This window comes from Chrysoperla carnea, chromosome 3 (genome assembly GCF_905475395.1).
Source record: "Chrysoperla carnea chromosome 3, inChrCarn1.1, whole genome shotgun sequence".
In the NCBI taxonomy this organism is placed as follows: Eukaryota; Metazoa; Arthropoda; class Insecta; order Neuroptera; family Chrysopidae; genus Chrysoperla; species Chrysoperla carnea.
In genome coordinates this window covers 72,465,494-72,483,685 of record NC_058339.1, presented here as the reverse complement: position 1 = coordinate 72,483,685, position 18,192 = coordinate 72,465,494, and the positions used below count along the sequence as shown (strand labels likewise).

Here is an 18,192-nt window from a genome sequence, read left to right as displayed (position 1 = left end):
ACTAAGTAACAGGTACGCCGTCTATTATCGAATACTGAAACGTTGCTCGCGAATTTATCTCTCACTTATACAGATATTTTCAAAAAAATAACTGACATTGATGTATTTGTTCTGAGTTAAAATATAATTAAAAATTCATTATGAGTGAAAAAAATCATTGACCGTTTCATTGTTGAGATATAATAACGCAAAGTTAATCAATTTTAATGTTGAATAGAAATGAATACACTCACTAACAAGTATTGGTGGTTGAAGAGAGATATCTATATGTATCAAAAGAAACGAGTAACGTAATGATACGATAGAAGCGGGTGCTGATTATTTTAGTAACGAATACATACAGATACTCAATTTTTCGTTACTTTTACAGCACTGCAAATTAGTTGCCTTTTAATTAGGCCTATACTACGATGATACGATACTGGCAGTATTAAATAATTATTAATTGATTTCATTGAGTGTTTACTTTTGGATGCTGTCGATTAAAAATATTACATTATACAGAATATTTGGGTGGTACTCATAAAAACTTAGAAAAGTAATGGTATAATTTTTTCAGAATTATTTTAACCCGGTTATTTCTAATCTAATCGAACGTAAAAAATAAGATTTCTGCATAAAATATTGAAAATTCTGAAGTAAATAAAAATAAGTATGGGTTAAAATGATTCTAAATAATTTTTTAGTTCTCATTATTACCACTCCAAAAACCTGAACCTAATTTCATATATAATTATTTGCCAAATAAAATGAATATGAAAACAAGGATCCTAATTTGAATATGTATAATTACATACAAAAATATATGAATACGTACAATTTACGTCAAAATAAAATCCTTATTCTCTCTATTTTCTTAATTTATTTGGCAAAGGCGAAACTTATAAATCTTCAAAAAAAAAAAAAGATAATTCTTAGATATATAGTTTTGTACAAAAAATAAATATTAAGTTGTGAATTGCACATAGCTTAAGTAAGTAATTACACACATTATTACACAATTATATGACAATTACACAATAATTACAATCTTTTGTGTATTTGTAAAAAATAAATTTTATGTGTTTTTATTTTATTTTTTCCTTTTTTTTACAACATGGCGGTTATTATTTTGTGCATTTATATGTTCTGTGAATAAAGATGATTGCATTTTTTTTTGTATTTTGTGTTCGATTCTAGTCCCACGGTGGGACTTCTGTGGTAAATAATTGATTAGTAATTATCTGCCATTGACAAGTCTATGGAAGTACGTTATATCCGTAATATCACGTAACTAAGTGTTTTAGCGCGAACTATGAAAAGTTAAACTACATATTCAAGTTTTCTATTATATATCGAACACAATTTAAAAAAATAATATGGAGTTTTTTCCTACACTGAACTACAGTCAAAGCGAAAATGATTTCTAACGATGGAATTGTGTTTACTTTCTCTAATTTTATGTTTAAAACTGAAGAGAATGAAGTAAGAAAAATATCTATAAATGAATTTTTTATATAAACGAATTTTAGTGGCACATTTGATAAAAATATTAAATATTGAATAATATTTTTAAATTCAATATTTAAATTTTTTTCGGGAAGTAAATATTTACAAAATATAACAATAAAATTTTTATACAAAAATAAACTTCATTTCTGACTTTTTCCAAAACAAATTTTTTTAAATTAGCACTTTTTGTTTTTGGAGGTACTGTTTTTTAAAATAGGTACAAAATCATTAACTTAACCAATGAACTCTGAAAGATCTGGGAAATTGAATCCGGCGGTGAATGTTGAAGTTACATGACGTGATTTGATGGCTCTACTTGGAGGTGGTGGCACTAAATCTGGTATAATTGGATGGCCGCGTTGAGTTCTTATTGACGCTGTTGGATTTGAATCTCGTAGTAAGAAACCACACTGAGCTGTACATACATCATCTCGTAAGATTGCATCACGTGACCATTCACGTAGCAATTGTGAACAGTCTGTTATTCTTAAACTTGCACATTGGGCCTGGAAAAAAATAGGAAAATTATTAATATCATTGTTTTAATTTAAATTGTTTTAAACAAATAACTAAATAAAACTGGAGAGATTCGAGTTGATAATTATCATTTTTGTCGTCAAAATCCCTTTCATTGAGTTTCTCCCCATATAAATTTTAATTAGCAATATAGTACTGTAAATGCACCCATTCATGAGAGGCATTTCGACTGGCTGGTAGATATCCATGCATATTTTGGGCCAGTAGGTGCCTTCTTCGACTTTGTTTTTGAGTCGAGCCTATCGAACTGAATGATGCTGCGAAACATATTTTGATTGAAATAAGAGTTTAGAAAAATTTTCAAAACCCAGAGCGATATTTGCGATGAATACGACATAGAATTGAGAAGCTAAGGTTCGCGTCATAACAAACTCAACTCTTTCTCTTTATTTACGCTTGGTAATTATTTAAGATTATAAATATTACTTACTCCTTCATTCGTACACACACAGCTTGTACATGGAGATGGGAACGCACTTTCACCAATAGCAACATGGTGATCGGAAATGAAACATCCGGCTGAACCACTACTTTCGCGCCATGCACCTAAATCAATAGAAGGCTGTGATTGACATGGGACGCGAGGATTTAAGAATCCTGATGGTAAATCAAATGCTGCTCTCTGAATATCACCGTTGGCATCCAAATTATCACAAATTACTTTTGCTAAAGTAATCTTTCTGATTTCTGCTAGTTGGGCTTCAGTAAATCTGACTACAGGATCTTCATTTTCATACCTAAAAAAATTTTGAACCATTAAATCAAAATCCAAATACATTTTGATGAAATTTTTCACTTACCAGAATCGATCGCACTTTCTAAGTTGTCTAAATTGAATTGCAATAATACAAGCAAATGTGGGCCCAACCAAACCACCTTGAAGTGGTCGTTCGCTCATACCACCCGAGAACAAGTCAATATCATCAACGGTGGCATAAATACGTTTGAATCGTGCAATTACTTCTGTTGGAATTTCTCGAGCTAAATCTTCAAATGTTGCAGCCCGTTTTAAATTACACAATGCACGATAGTTGTTATAAGATGGAATTCCATGATCACGTCCTCTTTGGATATTTAAAGCAATTAAATCAATTCCTGAAAACGGAATACGTCTATCTTCGAAGAGATGATTTGTAACTTCTCCAGTAATAAATTGATCTAAAGATTCCATAGGTGTTGATACTAATCCACGAGAGATTTCATCAATTAAATGTGGCTGAAATTGAAAAAGAAAACGTTAATTCGTCAAGCTTATTAAGTAAGCTCTGCTACGCCAGAGATGCAAAGTAAGATTTCTTGCAAGCACCTAATTAGCACTTAATTACCATGCTTAGTTTACACCTGATTAAGAAGTCGTCCTAGTTTGTGGACGAATTCCGTTGTTTTGCGAAATTCGAGGCTTTAGTTTATTTATTAGGTAATTTCACGATCCTGACCGTTTAGCACTTAGTAAGCACATAATTGAGTTTCCTTAACATTCATTATTTCATTATTATTCTCATTGCGTTGCAAGCATCACATAATGCTAGCAACGCAACTTTGAGTATTGCGTTGCGGTGTAAATTACAGAGCACCTAATTTCTGGTACATAATCAGCACCTAAAAAGTATCTAACTTTGTCATTTTTTAAATTCTATTTCCGTACTTTGCGTCGCTGGCGTAACTGCTAAGTATGCTTTAATATTGGGATCTACCTGTTGAATAAACATATCCATTTTGAAGAAACCATCTCGTAGCAATATTGGTGGATCGATAACTTGATAGCTGGGACTCATTCGAGGAATATGTGGTCGTAATAAAGAATGACCAATACGATATGCGGCTGCGGCAAATTCATTGACAATTGATGGATTACATGAAGGATTATATTCTTTATAATATCCTTGTGGCAATAATTTTAATCCATATAAATTGACTGCATTCCAACTCAAAATACGGGGTAAAAATTCATTGTAGGTAATATGTTGATTTATTGCGCTAAGAATTCGACGAGCATGTTCAAATAATTTTTCTCCATCCCAATGTGGATTCACTCCACGCAAACCTTCTACAAGTCGGTTATGTTCTCTCATGAAAATTGTGTGAATAGTAGTAAGACCTGGTTGTTCAGAGGCTCGACCGTCACCAGCAATGAAACAGTAACCGGACTTCGATTTACATTCTGGATGTACTGGAGATTGAGGTAATAATTCTTTTCCTTTTACAACACCTAACGTAGAATTCAATCGACCATTGAATCCCTTTAAATCACGTAGAACACAATCATTTTCACCATAAACGTGTGAAGCATCTAAAAATGCTGTATTTTGATTTAATTGTTCTCGAGGACCTAATCGTTGTTGTCCAGGTAAAGATCTCATGAATGGGAAACACATTCGTTCACCACTGGTAACATTAATTTCAGGATAATAGTGATCGCGGGGTGGTACTGGAAATGGATTACATTCAGGATGGACAGTTCTTGGAGAATCACATGGTCTACAATCTGGAATTGATTCATGGAAACCTTTATGAATTGGTGTCATCGTCAAATCATGATCTACAAACTGAGCAAATTGCATGACCATTAATGTATATCTTGTATGTAAATTACTAATGTCCGGATGGATTAATGCTGAGACAACGCGAGGTGATGGTAACGGTGCTCCAGTCACACCAGTGACTCTTGGTGAGGATATTCCATTTTCGTACACAGGTGGTAATAAACGCGCAAATGTTGTTAGACTTCTACCAAGTGCTGGATTTTGTAAATTATTACAGTGCCCCGTTAAAGTTCTGAATGGAGTTGAAGGATCACAGGGATGGTTTGAATCGTCACATGCTGGATCAAGTATTGCAAGAGCCGAGGGTGCAATGAATGAGTTTACGTCCACATTTTGTAGTCCTTCAGTAAAATCGAAAGATGTAGCTGTTGCTGTTGTGATAACACTGTTGCCAAATAATTGTCGTTTTCGCCGTCTTAAGCTACAAAAAAACGAATTCATTTAAAAAAAAGATAATCTCATTTCACAAAACGCCATATTTTTCCGACAGTTTTTGGTAGGTGAATTTTTAGAGTTGGGATTTCTTTCTATCTGGTAAAACGTGGCTATTGTAAGTATACAGATATTTTCGAAGTACTTACTTTTGTAACGAATTTAAAATTTCGTTTGATGCAAATTCGTACAACAATGAAGTATTTGCAATTTGTAAAGCTCCTTTATTGGCTTTACTGAAGGAAGCTGCTGTTCCGTATGATGATTTCGGATCGACTGCGCCATCTAAAAAATAATTTATTTTTAATTTATAGAAACTTATACAAATTTCATTAATTAACACTTACTATTTGCCCACGATTCATATTCCATTTTACGCCGTTGCAATATTTCTTGTTCAGCTTTCGCTACTGCCTGCATTAACATTTCTTCGGTGACTTCAGTCATATGATCTGCTTCAATCCAAGGTTTAAGATCTAACTTTGGATGTTGATTACAACGGATTCTTGCGTTTCTGTAAATTTAACACAAATTTTAAAAGTTTGGTCTTTGTAGAAAATTCCCCGTTTCAAATTACTTACAAGTAAATATCCTCTTTTACAAATGCTTTTGGTTGCATTTTATCTAATCCTTCGATATTATTACAAAGAATACCAGCTAATGTAACTTTTCGAATTTCATTTAATTGTTCGATTTCAAAAGAACTTGGTGGTAAATCATTTTCATACCAGAATCGATCAGCGTAACGAATTAAACTGAATTGTTTTTGTAATAGACATGACATAGTTTGCCCTAAAACAGCACCAGGTGCTGGTTCTTCTAATAAGGCTGCTGGAAGTAAATCAATATCTTGAACATGGCTGAAAACAATAGAATTATATTATAATCGTATCTGTTAATTTCCGGAGGAAAATATTAAAACGAGAAATATATAAAACATATAAAAATAAGAGCGAGGATTTTGAAATTGTTGTTAAAATTGCTGGACTTTTATTTCTTCAAAAGGTCGTTACCATGAGCCAAATATATCAGCGTAACACAATCAATTTTTGGGGGAAACATTAGTGCAGAGTAGAAGAATTTGGCTAGTAGAGCCTATTGACGGAAAACATTTGACAGCCTTGATAGAAAAAATATTTGAAGAAAGAATAATTCTTTATAAGTCTTAGAAACTCTGAAAAAATCTTAAGAACTCCGAAAAAGTCTTAGGAACTCTGAACAACTCTGAATTTCTCAACGTTTTTGGATTGTCTGATTCAGAGTTATCCCGACTTCTAAAGTTTGAATTAGACAGTCCAAAACGTTGAGAAATTCTTAGTTATTTAGAGTTCATAAGACTTTTTCAAAGTTTCTAAGACTTATTCTTTCTTAATATAATTTTTCCACCAGAGAGGTCCTTAGTTTTCCTTCTTTAAATCTTGATTATAACTCGATGCAGAGGATATCAAGTGACCTTTGTCCTATAAGGGTTCTTAAGGAGTAGTTAAAAAATCAAATTAATAAAGTAGTTAAACAGATGTAGTTCTCAAAAAATCTTACCTGTAAAGTTTTTTCAGTAATTTGATTCCTTCACGTGGAATACCATATTTCGATAAATCATCAAAACTAAGATTTTCAACATTTTGTTCGTCAAAACATATCGAAAGTATATTTGGATAGGATGGTATACCATGATCACGACCCATATGTAATAGTACTGGTCCAATATATTCATTTTGAGCATTCACTCTTAAACCTGGTGTATGCGCTTCGTGTCTTGATAGGGCTTCAATCATTTCATGTACATTATTTTTACTAATTGTTTTGTTTGCCTGAAAAAATAAAAATGTTACATTTTAGCTCTATTGGCACGATAAGCATTTTTTGAGTCAACAAAAATCATGGAACTTGCGTCATCGTTTGTGTTTGCAATTGAACTCCTCCTAAACGGACAGACCTATTTCAATAAAATTTTGTGTGTGTGTGTTCAAGTGGATACGAGGATGAATTAGATTTACATTTAGGTCCACTACATATTTTTTGAGAGTTCCGCACTGAATAGTTTAAACCCATGAAATAAATGGTAAAAACGCATTTAAATAATATATTACATTACATCTTGCTATTCAAATGTATTTACTTGTACTCTCACCATATTTATCTAGAATTGTGAGAAGCTATTTGAATAGTATTGAGGTATTATTTATTATTATTCAGGTATTGTGAATAGGTATTTATATGCGAGATTTTACCCGGTGGCGTCACTTTCCCCAGAGTGAAATAGTCCCAAATGTAATTTTCGGTGAAAGTGAAGATAAAAGTTTTTTTATAGAATTTTTCCTATTTTCTGGAAAACTGGGCAAATTTTTTCCTTCCAATTTTAACGAAAATAGTTGTTTGAAGTAATTTTGACCTAAAATTTACGAAAATCGGATTTATTTGAAAGGCTATTTCAAGATATAACGTTTTAAATGTTATGGATTTTAAACCGATCCCTGCGAAGTCGATATCTAATGCCCAAAAAATAAATTGTATAAATATTTACCAAATTGTCAGGTATCATTGATAAGAAAATTGGCAATGCTGTTAATGCAACTTCATTATAAACACCAGCTTTATGTGCACTAGAATATCCTGAGAAATGTCCACGAGTTAATGGTCTTAATTCTGCTTTGGTCATTGATATTTCACCAATTGCTGTCATTAAGAATTCATTGTATGTGATATGTTGAATTATAGCTGATAGAATTCGTTTAGCTTCATAAAATATACGTTCATCATCCCAATGATGATTAAATTGTGCTAAATTTATAGCTAAACGATTATGTTCTTGTAATAACGTGTAGTAAAGTGCATTTACGTGGCATCGACTACATGCACTTATATTTACTAAACCAGCATCGTATAGTCGTAGTGATCGCACAGCTTCTTCTGTTGATCCATATAAATCAGATCCATCGAGGAAACCAGTCTCCATGTTCATTTGTTCACGATATTCTAAAAAAGAAGTAAAACTATATTTTTATTGCCTTCGAAGTTCCTGAGAGCAATTTTCTCTCTTTACGTTTTTTGGCGAGATTATTTCGATAATGATAAGTGCTGTGTTAATAGCCTTCGACAAGCGCTGAATATTCTTAGACGAAAATCAATTCTTGCAAGCCTATGCATCGGCTTGCATGGACTGGAACCACTGAGGTTGTCCGGAGCATTTTTTCAGAGTGAAAACAAGAGTTATATCACGTGATTTGCTAATCTGGATTCGCTAGAAGCTGGCCATATAGTACTAGCAAAACCCATTTCCGAGTGTTGCTGAGATACAAAAGGTTTTCTGCATGGACTCCTTACGTAACTTTGTAAATTTATTCTCAGCTTTTGGTATATAGAAAGCTGAAATATTTTCTCGCTCTCATCGAGAAACTGAAAAATCTTGTCTGTTGAAATCCTTGTCTCATTTTCTCTTTTAACGATAAACAAATTTAACAGATGAGACTCTACTAGAAGATGATGAGAGACAAATAGTCTGAGGGCTGGATAAAAGTGGTTTTAATGCAAAAACTTGATACAAAATATTTCTGGGAGGACAAGTGCTTTGCTGTGATTAAATATGCACAATTAAACTCTGTATAAAATTCAAATCCAGTGATTAAGCTATGGAGAGAGTTTTAATTTGGTTCTTCCAGAATGATTCCAAGAATATAAATATTTTTTTTTTACAATTTTCTACTAAGAATAAAAAAAAATTTACCATAGTTGCATGTATCTTCATCCAATGCTGGTACCGATCGTGTATATTGAACACAAACATCTGCATCAATTTTACCAAAACATTCGCCTTGATCTCCCGAGCTTGTACAACATTGAACGCGATGTGGGTGTGATGTTTGTACTAAATCTCGCATTAAAAATTCACCCCATGATCCAAGTAATGCTGTTACGTACATATGATCTTCTCGTGGCTGTGAAAAAGCTCGTGCTACTTCTAAGGCACTTGGTAACGCATGTGTACCCACTGAAAGTCGTGGCTGTGTCACACCTTATAAAAGAATTTAAAATATTTTATTTTATTATTTAATTTGCATACATTTTATAATTTATAAATATAAGTAATTTGTGTTTAAGTGCTCAAAGGGTATTAAACCATAGCGAATTTATTCATTCAATCTTTTACATGCCATTGCATGATCTTAAAATACTGTTTGGCATACATTTAGCCATTATTATGTAGTTATGGATAATTTCTTCATCAAATCTACATACATGTAAAGTAAATTGTTTATAAAATCATTTTGATTTGACCCGACACGATGTATTTTGTGTTTTGAAAGGACCCTCACAATTATTGTGGGAAATGGCTTTCTGTCAAGTCTCCACGGACGTAATATAATATTTTCAATTTTGATAATGTTCATAATTCATCTTTCATTCCTCAGGGATAAATCATAATTCATCCCTTTTCGAGGATAGAAAACGAAATTTTGATAGAGGAATTTAACTGAAATGAGTTGTTTCTTATAATCAACTGGAAAACAGCAATTCCTTTTTTTGGAAACGAATGAATTTTTCAAAAGAGTATTCTTAAATCGCAGGAGAGTATTTAAGAATATTTTTAAATCGTAATGGGTCATTTCTGGACAAGATTTATATCTTACGAGGGTTTTTGTATTTATAATTTGAGTTCAAATTATATTTAGAAAACAATTATTTCCTCTAAATATAATTAATGACAACCAATTTTTGGTTTTTTTCGATATTTTCTGAAGGATAAGAAATTTTTTTTGTCTTCCTGTTTAAAGGTTATATAAATTAATCCCATTACAGACAAAAATCGTGTTGATTGGACCATTTGGTGAGCTGTTTTCGAAGTAATAACGAAAATATTCCGAGAAATTGTCATATTTAATTAATAAATAATCGTCAAACTGAATTTAAAAAAATACAATTTTCCGACCTAATTATAACTCAAGCGAATAGTTTTCCGTTTCCGTTAAAACTAATGGACATTGTTGATTTTGATGAAATGAAAATTTTTTCGAAACGTTTACGTAAAGTTGAAAAAAATTAATCGTTTTAGAAGTCTTAAGTCACCTAGAATTCTAGCCGCCCTTGACTCTAGGATCGTAGATGACTAAAGGCTATATTTTATTTCAAAAGAGTAAAATATAAATATTAAATGTGTAAACTTACCATCTGAATATTGTGGCTTCATTAATCGAATAAATGGTGACCCTCTGGTACCCCATTTTCGATGTCGTATATTATTACACTCACTAGTTGGTAAACGATATTTATTTGGTGGACATATTGGTACTGTTTCTGATTCATTTAATGGTGTACATTGTACACCTGAATTCCATTTTCTTGCATGTGCTAGGTTCCATTCTGCACGTAATGCTTGTTGTGCTAAATTTCTTAAATCTGTTGGTAAATCTAATACATATTCTGTGATATTTAAATCATATGGCCGAACACTTGTATGTTGTGCGTAATTTTGGTGTATCGTTGTACAAATAATTAATCTGAAAAATAAAAAAAATCAATATTAGTATTGATTTTGAATATCTAAGGATGTACGAGCTCCAAAGCAATTTTAAATAAAAAGCTTGATTTTTTTTTATTTGAAGTTGGACTAGTCTAAATCAATTCTGAAAATTTTAAGGTGGGGTTGCCCAATTATTTATATAAATAAATGATTTCAAAAGTAAGCAAATTAAAAATTGGTTTTATGGTAAAACGGTGGATGGATGATATGTTTTCATAAATTTCTCCAAAACTAATCGGTGGAAATTAAAAAAAAACTATTTAAATTAAAGTTGAAACCTTAATAAATTATTGAAAAAAAAACCCGTTGTGCCCGGTTAAATAAGGAAGTATTTTGATGGTGAATTATGTTATAACTTGACAATATAAGATGAAAAGTAAAGAATACAATTTTGGGATATCTAGAGTAATTTTCAAAACGAGGAAAATTGAAAATTTTGTTTTATTATTAAGCTTTCGATATTTCGGAAACCAAAGTAGATTATTCTTATTTTTCGTCCACATTCATGAAGTTATAACAAAATTCATCATCAAAATTTAAAATAAGGTACAAATACCGTAAATTCTGCCTATCCGAAAAATGAAAATGATACCAAAAATTGATTAATTGATATTTTATTTATCAATTAATCATCCTTTTATACGTCTTTTGGGAAAAATTCATATCGATTGTCTGTACGGTTAACGAGAAATTAACTATAAAAGAGAATATTCTAGAGATGCGCTTCGTTAATTTTTCGTTAATATCTCCATCGATAGTAGGTATGCCAAAGATCATTCTTTGATTGAAAACAGTATTGTGACGGTTTAGCATAATACGAAAAATACGAAATATCTAGAGATAACACTTCGGAAATTTATTCAAGTTACAGTGGCACGAAGTCATCAAATTAGTGATGAGTAGGTATAGGTACATAAATACTAAATTGCTAAATAATTGCCAAAATGCTAAATTTATACTACAAATATTAAAGAAATCATTATGCCGGACTTGAAATTTTACGACAGTATAAATTACTGCTATAAATTATTTAATTACTCATTTGAATCGAATATTATGTATTACCCAATAATTTTAAAGGAATATAATAATTATATTCATCGTTAAATACTTTTGTCTTAGTTTTAAAGTCAGAATCGCATTTTTAAAAGAATGTTGTAAGAAAGTTGGTGTGTCTTGGAGAAAGTTATTGCCTTAGGATACACAAAACTGCGAATACCATTCACAATTATTATATTTTTAGGTATATCGTCGTGTCATTTATTATTCATTGCGTCTCTTATGGCCATTTTTACATACTCATTAAGGTTGTTTGAGTAATAATTTCTACTAAATTTAAAATAAATTCCATCAAGATTCTAATTCAAAGATCATTTTCTTTTAGAGTTCCTAAAATTGTAAATTAATAAATAATATTGGTTGATGAATTCTGACCTTTGAAATACAGTAATTGTTGAAAAAGTTTTATCAAAGTTCATTTTTCACCAGGTTTTTACAAATGTGGAGTTTTGTAAGGAAATGTCACTTTACTTTTTGAAGATGGAAATTTTTATAATCAAAATAAACCAAATTTCGAAAAAACAATTAAGCAAAAAACTTTGCTTGGAGTTTTATCGGAAAGTCGATTAGCTCCTAATATCTCAGAAACTAGACGGTACAATTGTTTCTTATTCAGGTTTTTTTTATATTACAAATTAAAGAGGCGAATTTGTGAACTCTTCAATAGAACCAACCACCTTAATGTTGTGTTATTTTTAATAAATTTTGTCAATTTTAAAATTATAATTTCTTTTAATTAAATTGGAATATAAAGGCAAAAATTATTGTATAATAATAATATATGCGTTATGATTTTTACTTTCTTTATGTATTGGAGAAATACTTTCAAAATATATTTAGCTAATTTTTTCAATCTCTGAGATACAATTAAATTTTGTAGCTTATGTAATCGATTTTTGATAGATTTTAATTTATACATAATTGAAGCAGGTTTATTTCTTTACTGTGGTTTTTTTTAGTAACATTAAAATTCTTCTTAACAAGAGCAAGATGCCATTGCAGATAGAAAATTTTGACGGGTCTACTTCTGTTTTTATTCAATTACTTGTATAAGTTTTCAAAACAAGTGTTCCATTCATTTTTTTTTTCGAATTACTTTTTTGAGTATGTTAAATTTCCCTTAATGAATTTCAGCATGAGAATTATAATTTCTTTTACCTATAAGGTTTGTCACATTTATTTATCTTATAAAAGATTATATTGAGAATGAAAATAATCTTGAAGAACTATTAAAATTATTAACTAGATCAATCAAAAAAAATTTTCTGATAATATGAAAGAAAGTTTTCTCATAATAAAATTTAAGAATAATTTTTTTTTACAAATAATTTCCACTGAAAAAGTGATGTACAATGCCATGTTAATGAATAAATCCATATTTAATAATTTTCTAATTATTAAATACATAAATTCTTCATTTATTATTTATAATTGTTACGTTTTTTTTTTGGATATTTTTATATAACAAAAATTTCACTTTTTCTAGTAAATAAAGTAAAATAAAATAAGCGATTTTATTTGCCATAGTTGTATGATTTTCTATTAATTTTTATAATTGAATTTTTGCAAATAAATATATTTATTTATTTTTTTGAATAAAATTATAACAGGTCTTATTATATTTTTGGGTTTTATATATAGTCTTAGTGGAACTAGGTACTGTTTTATTAAATTCTATATTAGTTTAATTAACTTTCTTGGTTAATTTTTATAATTTAAAATTAATTTTATTTTATTATTGTAGATAATTGAAGTACGTATGGAGTTATTAAAGCCAATTTAATATTGACTAAGTACCGTATTAAAAAATTAAATATTTTTAACAAAAATAATATTTTTTCAAATAATCAATTTCGTACCATTTTTTCTTTAAACTTTGATAAAAAACAATCCAATTTATTTTTATTTACATATAGAATATTCTTTCATGGCTCAAACTTTACTAATTATTTTTGAAACGAAGGCAGATTAAAATTATAAATAATATCAGATATTTTTAAAATTATGTAAAATATATTCCTTGAGATTTAAAAAAGTTAGGTTTTCGCCTTGAAGTTTTATTTTATTTTATTGTAAATAATATCAAATTACACGACTCATTTTCCATTTTTCGATTATTTTATTACAATTCATCTATATATTTTTATATGTGAAAAAGTGAAACCGTTTAATGCATATATAATTATATCTATATTTTTATAAATAAATAATGAATAAACAATAATATTATTTATTAAAATTAATTTTATAACTCTCATATTTAAATTTGGTATAACAATTTAGTTTTATTTAGCATTATCCAAAAACACAAAAAAAATATTTAAATATTTTGAAATTGTTTTTTTTAATAATTAAGTGTACCACCAAAAGATGAATTATTGAATATTAAAATTTATTATTATTTTGTTTTTAATATTTATAAATATTAAGAAATGAGAGCAAATAATTATATATTTTTTATTAAAATTCAATTTTATGGATATAAATGAAATTTTGATTGTTTTAGTGAAATTTCTTTTTAATTCCATGAAAATATATCTATTATTTAGTCACATTTTGAAAAAATATCTACACGTAATTTTTTATGGAAAGAAAACTTGTTTTCATATAATTTGTATGCTTTATTAAGAAAAATGGTTTCAAACAAAAGTTGTTTAATTTTTTAAAAAGAACGAAAAGAAAAGAAGAAAGAAAATAATATTTAGTTTCGCAATGAATATATTTTTACTAAATGAATTTGCTGTAAAATTCCCAACCTAGAATCTAAAGAAATATTAAAAAAATTAAAATTAAACAAAAACTTTTATAAAATTTCTATTTTATGATTATTTTATGATATTTAATAAATCATTTGTACGTATGAGGTACGATTTGTTGGAAGATTGATTACAATCTGTATAAATGATATGATAGTGACTGTAAATCTTAATCTCTATTTATTTTCCGGGTCATCATCAAGGTACACACCATGAGAGTTCAGTGTCAGATTTAATTCAGATGCAGACAAATCGTTTACAGAATGTTCTTTACAGTTTTAAAAAGTAAGAAATTTTGCTTTTTATTGAAATGTGGAGATCTTAAGTCGCTTTAAAGTTTGCAGCTTTTAACGCTCTTTATTGTCCTAAAATCTTTCTAGTAATGAGCATCAACACAGCAGATGTTATTTCGTTTATTTTTTCCTCTTCGCGTTCCCTGACAGCACAGTTTCCTATAATTACTTGTGCAGCTATGAAGACTAGGTTCTGTTTGTAACATAGAAGTCCTTCGGCTCTACTGTTATTAAACTTCAGTCACAAGTTTGGAGCTACGACACAAACATTTGGATGCTGACATTTTTCTTCCTGTTTTTTCTTTTGGATTTCATCAATATTGTTTTTTAGTGACTTCATCGGAAGTGGTGATATTTTCTTGCTATTACTTTGCCACTTTGCTTATGTTTTTCATTCACATGAATATGGAAAAAAAAGTATGCCTGATTTACAAATAATTTTGTACTTTTTAGTTCGATTTCGTTTAATTTGTTAAGCTAATAATTGAATAAAAAACTAAAAAATTAACGAAGTCGCTATTAGTCATAAAATATTCTACTTCTCATTTCTTCCACCAAAATTTAAATTTAAACTTTATTTATCTCTCGGTTTTCTAAATTGCGATACTATGCTATGCTAACTGCACGACTTCACATTTCAACTCAGTTTGACATTCAAAAGCGAATGAAAAGTTAGTTGTTAGTTGCAAGACGTTAACTATAAACGAAGGTAATAAGAAAAGGGACAGTCTGTACATATATACATACTTACAATTTATAATTTTATTTAAAATAATTAATTCAATGTAAAATAGAAATTAAATAAAATTTATTCGAAAAAAATTATGATGATTATGATGAACAAAAGGCACATGTAGACATGAATAATAAATTTTATATTATTTTATTCTTGTTTCGGCATAAATTTATTGAATTTTTAATTTACTTTACATCAAAAATTTAATATAAATACGTCATATCTTTATATCCGAGTGACTTTGGACCCCAAATTATTAACTGGAGTCGCTACTTTGAAATTTCGATTTGCAAAAAGTATTTATGTTATACTTTTTGGTAAGTTAAGTCTAACTTAATTGTACGTAATAAGCGGTTTTGGTGAAACAATTCTGGAACTTTGAGAGCATTTTCAAGACTGTTTAGATAAAATTTTTACAGGCTAAAAATTAACTTGATTAACAACAAATTATTCTACCCTTAGAGGCAAAATTAGACTATTCTGTAGAGCTATGCGTGGTCATACATAGGTATATATAGGATGCCCGTGACTCGATGGACCTAGCTTGAGAGCATATTCTTTGCAAATTTTTAAGTCGAAAGTACCTTATATCCAATATACTTTTATCCAAAACCTAATAGTTAAGAAGTTATGGACACTATTGAATTTAACCAATAAAGAAATACTTTGTTGAGTAAAGTAGTTTAATGTTTTATTAATTAAAAATCATGCATACTCTATTAGAGGGACTAGCTTCGACCATGTTAAGAATAGCTTCTTCCATGTTAAGAATGGGTTAGCTTTAACTTCCCCTTTTTCAAAACAAAAAATACCAAATTGACCGACCTTCACTCTTCTCAGAGCAAAGCTACAAATAAATTAACTGGATAAGAATTATAATATATAAATGTTTCGGATGTCAAGAGTGATTGAATGACAGGCAGAACTACTCAGCCTGTCAAGAATAATGGAGCGATAAAAGAAAAACAAATTACCGACATTACCGACCTTCAAACTTAATCAGCATAGTTTTTTCGTGAGGGGGTAGAGTCCACTGTCTCAAAAAATATAAAAGATAGAGAGATGAAAATTTGTAGATAGTTTAAACTATTGAGCCTTATGAAAAAATTTTGAAAAATAGTGAAAAAAAGATTTCTAGAAAACACGTTTTTAAAAAAAACTTTACACAATCTCTTCTTAAAAGATACAATCTCGGTTATAGACGAAAATAAAAATTTCCGTTCCATGTAAATATGACTTGTTTTCAATTCAAAGACAATAATTCGACCAAGGTCACCAGAATTACCTCGAATTACCATCTACTTTTTTCCATCTCCCTCGAATACTTTGATTTTCTTTCTAATGTGAAAAAATTATGATTCCCATTTTCATTAGATAATCAAAAAATCATTTGTCTGTTTTTTAACCGACTTCAAACAAAAAAGGAGGAAGTTATCAATTCGACTGTATTTGTTTTATGTGGGTTACCTCAGAACTTTCGACTTTATGAACCGATTTTGATGACTCTATCTATCTATTTGAAAGCTGGTGCTTCCCGCGTGGTCCCATTTCATTTTGGTTCAGTTCTGACAACGGCATGCATGAGAAGACCATAAAAGTCTTAAATTTGCATTAAGTATGCACGACAAGAGGACGAATATCTCAATATCACGCCAACTGATTTCGATGATTATTTTTTTAGTGACAAATTAGTTAGTGTACTTCAGATTCACTAACAATCGACCGACTCCAAAAATAACAATAATTTTAACTACATTATATTATCGTTATTTTTTTTACTTTTTAGTGCATATTAATTTGTTTTGGAGAAGTTTTTCTTTTGAAGCCGGTTTTCTTTTTGTTAAAAGTTGTTTTTGTAAAATCAATCCCATAAAATGTAAGACACCAAATAACAAAATATGTTGCTTATACACCTATTACAATCTCTTTAAATGCAAAAAGTTTCATCAAATAATAATACCTACTTACTTATATTTAATAAAATTGTAAACATATAATTTATGATAATTTATGCAAATAAATAATTAATAATTATCTTCTAAAATCAATAAGAAAACGTAGTCACATGACTGAATCAAAATATAAAATTAAAAAAAAAAAGTAATTGCAAACAATTATAATGTGAATAATAAATAAAAATATTAATTGTAAATTTATACGTTAATTGGGAGATTATACTTTGATAGAGTTCAATATGAAAGTCAAGGTAATATTGAAATTGAATGTTAAAGGTAAAAAATAATATTGTACTTGTCAGTTACTATACAAGAATGACTGCTTAAACTTTAATACTTCGTAATATGGTAAATCTTGTCTGACTTGTTATCAAGTTGTAAATATTTTTTTTAATCATCTTAAAGATAATCATAAACAAGTGAAAACAAACAATTGTCTCAGTTAATTGTAGAAACACCATGTATAAACAGTATTGATTACGCAATCTTTTGTTTTTTCGTCATGTAAATAAAGATAGATAGCCACTCTTACATAGCTTCACAACACACATGTCAGACACACATAACTGATATTAACATATAATACATACTATAATACATAATGTTTTTTTTTATAAGGAACTTTGAACATTTGAACATTGAAATTTTTGTACTATCTCTAACGGTTTATAAGATGTCCTACGGACCGAAGACACAATTGACTTATGTTGCTCAGTACGAACTCGACCTCACTTTTTACGTCCTAAGCACGCTATAAAAATTTCAGCTTGATATCTCTGTTCGTTTTTAAGTTATGGTGCTTCACTATAGCGAGACAGATAGACAACCGGAAATGGAATAATTAGGTGATTTTATGAACATCTTTACCAAAA

General features: G+C 29.3%; 1 protein-coding gene across 1 annotated transcript; it reads right to left on the bottom strand.

The window, feature by feature from the left end:
* Positions 1-1,660: 1,660 nt before the first annotated feature.
* On the bottom strand, positions 1,661-10,493 carry LOC123295130 (heme peroxidase 2). The gene is made up of 11 exons (XM_044876357.1): positions 10,167-10,493; positions 8,728-9,015; positions 7,528-7,979; positions 6,543-6,814; positions 5,585-5,863; positions 5,351-5,517; positions 5,153-5,288; positions 3,723-4,992; positions 2,829-3,244; positions 2,459-2,765; positions 1,661-1,997 (listed from the first exon to the last, which is right to left on the bottom strand). Exons 1-11 carry the CDS (start codon positions 10,186-10,188, stop codon positions 1,725-1,727), a joined length of 3,882 nt encoding a protein of 1,293 aa, XP_044732292.1. The 5' UTR covers positions 10,189-10,493; the 3' UTR covers positions 1,661-1,724.
* Positions 10,494-18,192: the final 7,699 nt, after the last annotated feature.